Below are 7,594 nucleotides of genomic sequence, written 5' to 3'. Positions count from 1 at the left end.
GAGCAGCAGCTGCCGCGGGTCGGTGTCGTCCACCTGCGGGGCGAGAGGCGGCGTGAGCGCGGCCCCGGGCCCGTCCCGCGCGCCCCGCTCATCTCCCCCATCTCTGCGCTCCCGCTCGAGCAGCCCCAGCAGCTTTTGGAGAGCCAGCCCCTCGCCATGCTAGGGAGGACGGGGAACGGGAACAGCAGTGCCCAGGGCCGAGGCGCCGAGTTGGGGCAGCGCCATCCGGCGCACAGCGCCCAGTGTCCAGCCTGGTGTCCCCTGTGAGACTGATCCCCCGCCAGCCGCCCTGTGTCTCGTCCCCGTGCCTCTCACTTAGCYGTCGCCCCACATGCTGAGACCCAGTTCTGTTTGTCCCCGGGCCACTCAATAGGGCTGGCTGCCTTTGCCGCCTTTGCRTGCACAGCTGCTGGCCCAGCTCTTTGAGACGGGTGTTTCTGCCCCCCATTCTTACATTTCGCTCCTGGTTTGTGAGCTCAAATGCAGCCACAGGGAACAAAGGCACCCGGCTCCGTATTTCAATACAGTCCAGCTCAAGCTCTATTGAAATACTCCAATATTCTAATGGGAATATTGTATTCTGGAGGGGCACATGTTAACCCAAAGGTAGAATTGCCATGAAGGAGAGCGGCATAAAAAATGCAAACAAGTAGTGGCAAATGGGTGTTGGGATCCAGGTGGGTAACACACGCTCACAGGAGCCATCCTGACCCATAGAGGGGTTTGCAGCAAGTTCAGCAAGGAACTTTTCCCTGTGCCAGGACTGCTGCCCCCGGCCACGTTTCCATATGTAATACAAAAGCCACAACAGCATGAGGAGGAATACGGCAAATTGGTCCCACAGAGAGAGCTGGGGGTATCCAGAATCAGGCTGTGACTGTGCTTCAGATCAGAAAAAAACTCACGCTTGGGGAAGTGAGTTCCTAAAACTTTAGGGGTTCCTAAAATCCTTAGGAACCTGCTGCAGTCGGTTATCACAGAATCACAGAATGGTTGAGGTTGGAAGGGACCTCTAGAGGTCATCTAGTCCAACCCCTCTGCTCCAGCAGGGACACCCAGAGCACRGGGCACAGGGCGGCATCCAGGTGGGTTTGGAAGATCTCCAGAGAAGGAGACTCCACARCCTCCCTGGGCAGCCTGTGCCAGGGGTCTGTCACCCTCAAAGTGAAGAAGCTATGAGGCATTAAAAAAGTGATGACTGAATACATAAGCTGACAGGCTTTGCTCGGGAGTTGCACTGGACTGCATGTATAGAATGCAAAAATGCTGTGTAAGGAAAAGTGACTGAACTACAAATTCTGCTGGCAAATATAAAGATCTGCAAAAATAGCAAAACTGATGAAACACATGCTGAAATAGAAACCATCTGCTGAACTCGGTGAAATCCCTCTGTTGGGGCTCAAATATGTTCATGTTTCCCCGAGATAACGGCGGAACCGAAATGTAAAGCTTTAGGGGAAAGATGGGGAAAGAAACCAAAGTGAACAACACTAACATATTACCCCAATAATGCGATGCCCTCTGCAGCAGTTTCTCTTACCTTGCTCGACATGAGGATTTGCCGCACGTCCTTCTTCAGATCAATAAACCGATCGTGATAGATGGCCAGGCACCAAGGCTCCCTGAAGTAGCTGGTTAAAAAACAAGAAATTTAGTTATCTTGTGAACCTCTCATTAACCACTAATAAAGTATTTACCTGCTTTTTTTGCCTTTATAAATTACAGTTCTGGACCCATCACGATCGTTTGTTCATAAAATGCCTCCCGTAACAGCATGGTCAATCAATTCTTTTAATGGATGTTCCTGATGTACAGCCAGCTCCAGTAATTACATTTAAAGTGGCTTAATTCAGAGCTGTGGCAAGACCCAGTGAAGAATCCTGATTTTATCAGAATTTAAAAGCCTGAAGACCTGCAAAGAACGGTGTCTCCATTATCTGTCCTCATTTGAGGAAAGCAGATTGCAGGATTAACTGAACTGCTGCATAAACAAATTAAATTTGTGTAGACAATGACACAAATGTTGTTCATCATTAAGGTTTCTGGATTAATAATGGCCAGAAAAACAGGCCACCCCYGTGCTGCAATATGTCCTTGGCCCCGCGCTGACGCCAAACGAGCTGTCTTCGTGGGAAGCTCTCCCAAACTTTCCGCTTTCTTTCTGAGAGCGGAGCCGGGACYGAGCACCGGATCACGGTGCTTTCGGCCTGGCTGAGCGCAGCGGGGCCGCTGTGTATCCGGGGCAGGATACGGAGTGGCGCTCTGCGTGTTCCCAGGATGGATAACGCCTGTTGTTGGGATGCCCAGAAATGCTGGGAAGGCTGAGCTCATCCGAGTGGCGTTACTGAAGTACTTACCAGCTATGGGAGGAACTGAGCGCTAGGAAAGGGCATTCCCCAAATACTTACATTTCAGGTTAAAAAAAAAAAAAAAAAAAAAAACCCAGCCTCTCAACCCAAACCTTTAACTTTGTGGTGGTGCTGGGTACCGAAGCAGGAAAGCGTGTGGGGGGAGGCAATTACATCCCAGGAAACACCAGTTAAACCCCTTGCGCTTCTACTGTCGCACCCTGCTAGTAAGCATCTTCCCCCAGCCAAACATCCTGCCTTTCCRAGCTGGCACCGTAGTTTTTATTCTGATTCGGGGAGCGATTTGGCCTCTGGTTCCAGGCAGCACTTTTAGCTGCGCTGCCTGCGGCAGCTTTTCACCCCCTCCCTGCGCTGCTGTGAGCACTGAGCGCTGCTCCTGCTCCGGGGAGGCTCCTGCTGTCGCGACCAGTGCGGCCGGGAGCTGTTGCTGTCAGTGTCCCCAGCTTTGGAGCTTAAAGCCTAATATTTGTCACCAGTTTGCGATATTAGATGGGGTCTGCCCTGCCAGCAGACCCTTCTCTGTGCACAAGYGGTGTTTGGGATGAAGCGGCCCCCTCTGGATGGAGGGCAGTTGCCGACACAGCTCTGTTGCTAGGAGGCTGTTCTCACCTTTCAGGGACAAACACTATTGAAAGTCTGTTCTGCCTCGCTTCCCAGGCGCAGCCTATGCTGCATGAAAGGGGAGAAGGAGGAAAACATTTCCTGGCATCCTGTACAAAAGAAATTGTGTCTTTTCCTTTTCGAGTCACATCACTAAATCCACCAGGGTGAAGCTGGCTGCGGTGAGCAAACAAAACCAGAACGTGCCAGCAGGCGACTTGCAACCTCTCATTTTTCTGCAGAGAATTTCCCTGCGTGTGGCGCAGCTCTGTCCTCCGCGCTTTGCAGAGCAGAGCAGTGTTGCCCGCGTGAGGGCTCGTCCTGGAGCTGTGGCGCAAGGAGCTGCCACCGAGGTGCCCACGGCTCCGTTCCTGTCACGCTTGCAAGGGGCTCTGCCGGAGAGGAGATGAACTGAGACCCTTCTGGGCGGCGCATGCAGCTAYTATGGCAAAAACAAGAGGCTGGGAATAAAGTTAAAAAAAAAAAAATAGAAGGAGAAAGCGGGAAAGCCCTGCAGCAACAAAGTGATGGGAAGATGATGCCCAGCTCTGCAGACAGATTTCATCCATTCTGGCAGACACGATTCTTGAGCCATTTGCGAACTTGGTGTAACTGTAATACTAATAGAGAACAGTTTTACTGCCCCGCTGTCRTGTCTTCCAAAATTCTGCAGTTTGGGTTTGCCTTCGTGAGAAGGAAACAAGACGGATTCTGAATGATTTCCATTCACATCCTATCGTATCAATTTATATCATACGTGCTTTAAGAAGAAAACGGTTGCTATTAAAAAAATGCCACGAACCAAAACAGCAGGACAAACCGAGGTGAAATGGAAGCCACTGTCTTGCTGGTGAGATGTACTTGCAGTTGCTGAACAGTGAGGCAAATGCTGAATAACTGGGATGGTTGTAGCAGGAGAGATGCTTCACTCCTTCCTTGTGAATTGTGCACTGACTACCTGTAGGTCCGTGCATTTTAAGCACCTCTGTCAAACTCATCTGGGGCTGTGACTGCTCTGACCTAAAGCTTAGTGAAAGCAGCGGAGGTTAATGCGCACAGAATCTGGCTCTGTGATTTAACTTATCGGGCAGATTTGCAAAATAATGATATGCTACCCTAATTTAGAGGCTGGCATTTCTCTCGCGCTTTTGCAACAGAGATGAATAAACCACAGAGCTTATTTATTACTTTTAACAGGACTATGACCAAACCAGCAAGGTCTTTTATTCAGAAAAACAACTGATCTCAAGCATGGGGCATGTGAAGCCCTCCTGTGTGCAGCTGCAGTGGCAGAATGGAGCTCAGCATCCTGCAGCTGCTGAAGGCTGGTTATCCCTCTTGAGCAACAAGTCATTAGTATTCTGTATTTTTAATTTTAAATGTAACATTTCCAGGTCATAAAGCTCCATGAACTATGGGCCTCACTAGAAAATAAATTTAAGCAGCACTTGCTTCACGTTGAACTATTGCAGTTCTTTCCTATCCTAGGTATCCCAGAGAGAGGCTCTTGGGTGTTTCCACACTGGCGTTCCATAAAGTTTATGTGTTTCACTAAGCAGTAGCCATCCTTGGTAGCCAGCTGATCCTTGCCAAACTTAAACTTCCTCTGCCGTCTTTGAAGTGGGGATAAAATTTTTGCTGCCTGCCGTTTGTACATGAAAATTGTATATGACCCCGAAGCAAAGTTTTTTGCATTTTTCACGTGATACTACAGCACCTGTAATGCGTTACAAAAAACAATTAAGAGGAAATTAAATCTGACTCACACAGCCAATAAATACGCTGTGTGGAGCGGTGCAGTTGCTTTTCTACAATTACTTGTTTATTAATTCACAGAGCTCAGTCGTTCATAATGGTTTCCATAATTATTAATGGGAATCAGCAAGGTTCGAGTGCAGATTAACATGGTAGGATTCAGGTGTCCAGCCTTTCCACACTAATTTGGACATGGAGTTTCTTAGTAACCTAGCTCCTCATTAGCAAGTTAGCAGTTCCTTAAAAACTGTGGTAATTAAACATAAAGACATCCAAAGCCACCTAAAGGGGCTTGTCATTTACATTGGTTTGTTAGGCAAGTACAGCTCTGCCTTGGGGTTAGCATTTAATTCCAGTAGAAAAAAAAGGGAAAAGCTGTTAGTGTTTTAAGATCCCTTCCTGCGTTCCTTTTCCCTTACTCTGGCTCTCTTTTCATAAAAAGCACGTGAATTTTCCTCTAATTAGGCTGTAGGCTGTAGAGTGGCATTAGTCCCTCTTCGACGTATTCCCTACCTGCCGTTCTTGATCTTTTCCCACCTGTGGGAGAAACGTCCCACACTGGAGCACACTGGAGCCTCCTGGATGGGCTTCTAATGATCCCACGCCCTCAGTCTCTGAAAACCTGGCCTAAAGCTCTCCCTTACATACCTGTTGTTTAAATGAACTCTCATTGTCCAGGCTGTCAATCATCTTAAATTCACATTTTTATCTAGTCCTTTTAAGAATAATATTTACAAAGTGAAGCCTGCATTTTGGCCCCTGCATTTCTCTCTGTTGCATAGCGAGATTTATTAAAACTCTCATTGAACAATTTAGAAGGGTGTTTCTGCTTAAACTCTCATAAAATGCCATTGATTAATTAATCACTGTTCRCTCAGTGCAAACAACACTCTGACGTGTGAGCTGTAGTAGGCAAGTCAAAGCGATCACTTTAAAGGCAGTGTTATTTATATTGATTAAAACTATTTTGAGCACTTGGCTTGCATCACTGATGAGAAAAGATCTAATGCGAGGGTAAATGAGAGCGTCTGGAGACAACAGCTACTGATGCTCCCAGGGCCATCAGCCACTATACCGTTTCTGGGCAGGATTTTCCAAGGCGTCTTGGTGAGCAGGAGTTTGAGGAAAAGTGAGCAGGAGTGAGAGGAAAAGCCCTTCAGGCTTTTCTCTTTGGGAGCCCTGCAACCTCCTGCAAGCAAGATGTAGGGAGCAACACAAAGCTGGTCTTGGGGAAAGGGTGGGGATCCTGGGGCTGAGGCTGGAATTCAGCAACACGCGGGACGTGCTGCTAGCAGGAGGGCGGTGCAGCAGGTGCCCAGATACATTCCCACGGGTACCACCGCGTACAGGTGGAGCCACCCAGCAATTACTTGATGTCTTCTCGGCACCAAAACTGCCCCTCAGACTTTCTGAGAATCCTTCCCATCGTTTTCTTCTCCTTTTTTTTATCTAAGGAAGTGAGCAGGTGCGAGAAGAGCCCAGGCAGGGGTGGTTGAGCAGCACAGAATTCCCCAGGGTGGCTGCAAAAGTGACTGGCACGAGCGGAGCACTTTAGAAACTGCTGGGCCAGCTCTTTCCCACATTCTGTCGGCAAATGCTCTTTCCATGAGCGCCGAAAGGGGTGCGTTCGAAGCGCARCTCCCTCCTATCCAAGGCATGATACCAGCCAGCGTTCGTTTGGTTGCCGAGTATCCCGAGCCCCCTCTAATTACCGACCTTGAGCGCCGGGTGCCACCACGGGAGATTCCAGTGCTCTCCGGCACCTCCTATAACTTGGCAACTGCCTCGGTCAGCGGGACTGCCGCCACACACGAGCGGGTGTCGCTTGCCAAGCCGCACGGAGCGTGTTCTCCTTTTGTGGAGGGCTGTGAAGCACTAGCAGTCACCAGCAAACCCACAAGCTTTCAAATAAAATAAGAAAAATCAGAAATATTTCTGAGCTGTCTCCCTCATCTGGCTTTTATCTGCTGCTGTGGCAACAGAGGGAATTGGAAAGCTCTTTGGGAGTGCCCGAGACCTAGGAGAGCRCTGAAGGAGGGAGCTGCAGGCAACGCTTTGCACTCAACTTACTAGGATTTGCTTGCTTTTCCCTTGAAGAGAAGCCTTTCCTATCACTCTTGGGAGAGTAAACTCCAGCTGAGACTTTTTGATATGCAACCTTAGGAAAAAGGAGCTCAGTGAAAAATACAAAAATCCTTTCCTGAGGGGGATACTAGCCTAGAAAATGCCATTAAGTGTCCAGGTGACAACAGGCCAGTATCCATCTTCTTCAGCTTTAGGGTGATGGATGTGTTTTTGTATCCTATAGTCTTGACTAACCTGATGTTCTTAATTAAGTACTCTCTGTCTCTAGGATGGCAGCTAAGGCAGGTGAGCATTTTGAGGCGCCTCTTCTTTAACTGGACACTYCTCAACTTGCACCAAAACTTCATTTGCCCTTAGTAACTGTCCGCTGAAGAAGGAGGAAAGTTGGGGACTGAGAACTGATGAGTTCCAGCACATGTAGTGCTGACTATAAAAACAAAAGCATTGCTCCAAGAGGAAAAAAAAAACCCAAAACAGATATCAAAGCATCTGAGGCTTTTACTGAGCAGTGGAAGTACTGTGGCAGAGGACTATTTAGTGCAGTAAAAGCTTGCAGTATTTTCACRCTGAATCTGGTGCATTTCGTAACCRAGTGATGGCCAAAATAAGATCAGATGATTTTATATCAGGTGTTTTTCAATTACTGCTTGCTAAGATCAGAAACTTCTGAACTTACTAAAGCCTTGGAATAATTATGATCCATACGACAAGCGTAGTTGCATTCTCAGGGCCAAAGCTGAGAATGAAAGCTTGGAATGAGAGGTTCCCACCTTTTCTCCGGGGGG

The 7,594-nt window shown here is 48.3% G+C and overlaps 1 protein-coding gene across 1 annotated transcript in view; it reads right to left on the bottom strand.

Annotated features, from left to right (window-relative positions):
* Positions 1-7,594, bottom strand: part of CFAP61 (cilia and flagella associated protein 61) — a 95,279-nt gene that overhangs the window by 11,851 nt on the left and 75,834 nt on the right. Inside the window, exon 24 of the mRNA XM_026039239.1 lies at positions 1,541-1,631. Within this exon, the coding sequence (XP_025895024.1) occupies positions 1,541-1,631 (91 nt within the window). The remainder of the gene's footprint in view (positions 1-1,540; positions 1,632-7,594) is intronic.

Source organism: Nothoprocta perdicaria, unplaced genomic scaffold (genome assembly GCF_003342845.1).
Source record: "Nothoprocta perdicaria isolate Ctin4 unplaced genomic scaffold, notPer1 scaffold_224, whole genome shotgun sequence".
NCBI classification, from domain to species: Eukaryota; Metazoa; Chordata; class Aves; order Tinamiformes; family Tinamidae; genus Nothoprocta; species Nothoprocta perdicaria.
This window is presented reverse-complemented; position numbering and strand designations above follow the sequence as displayed.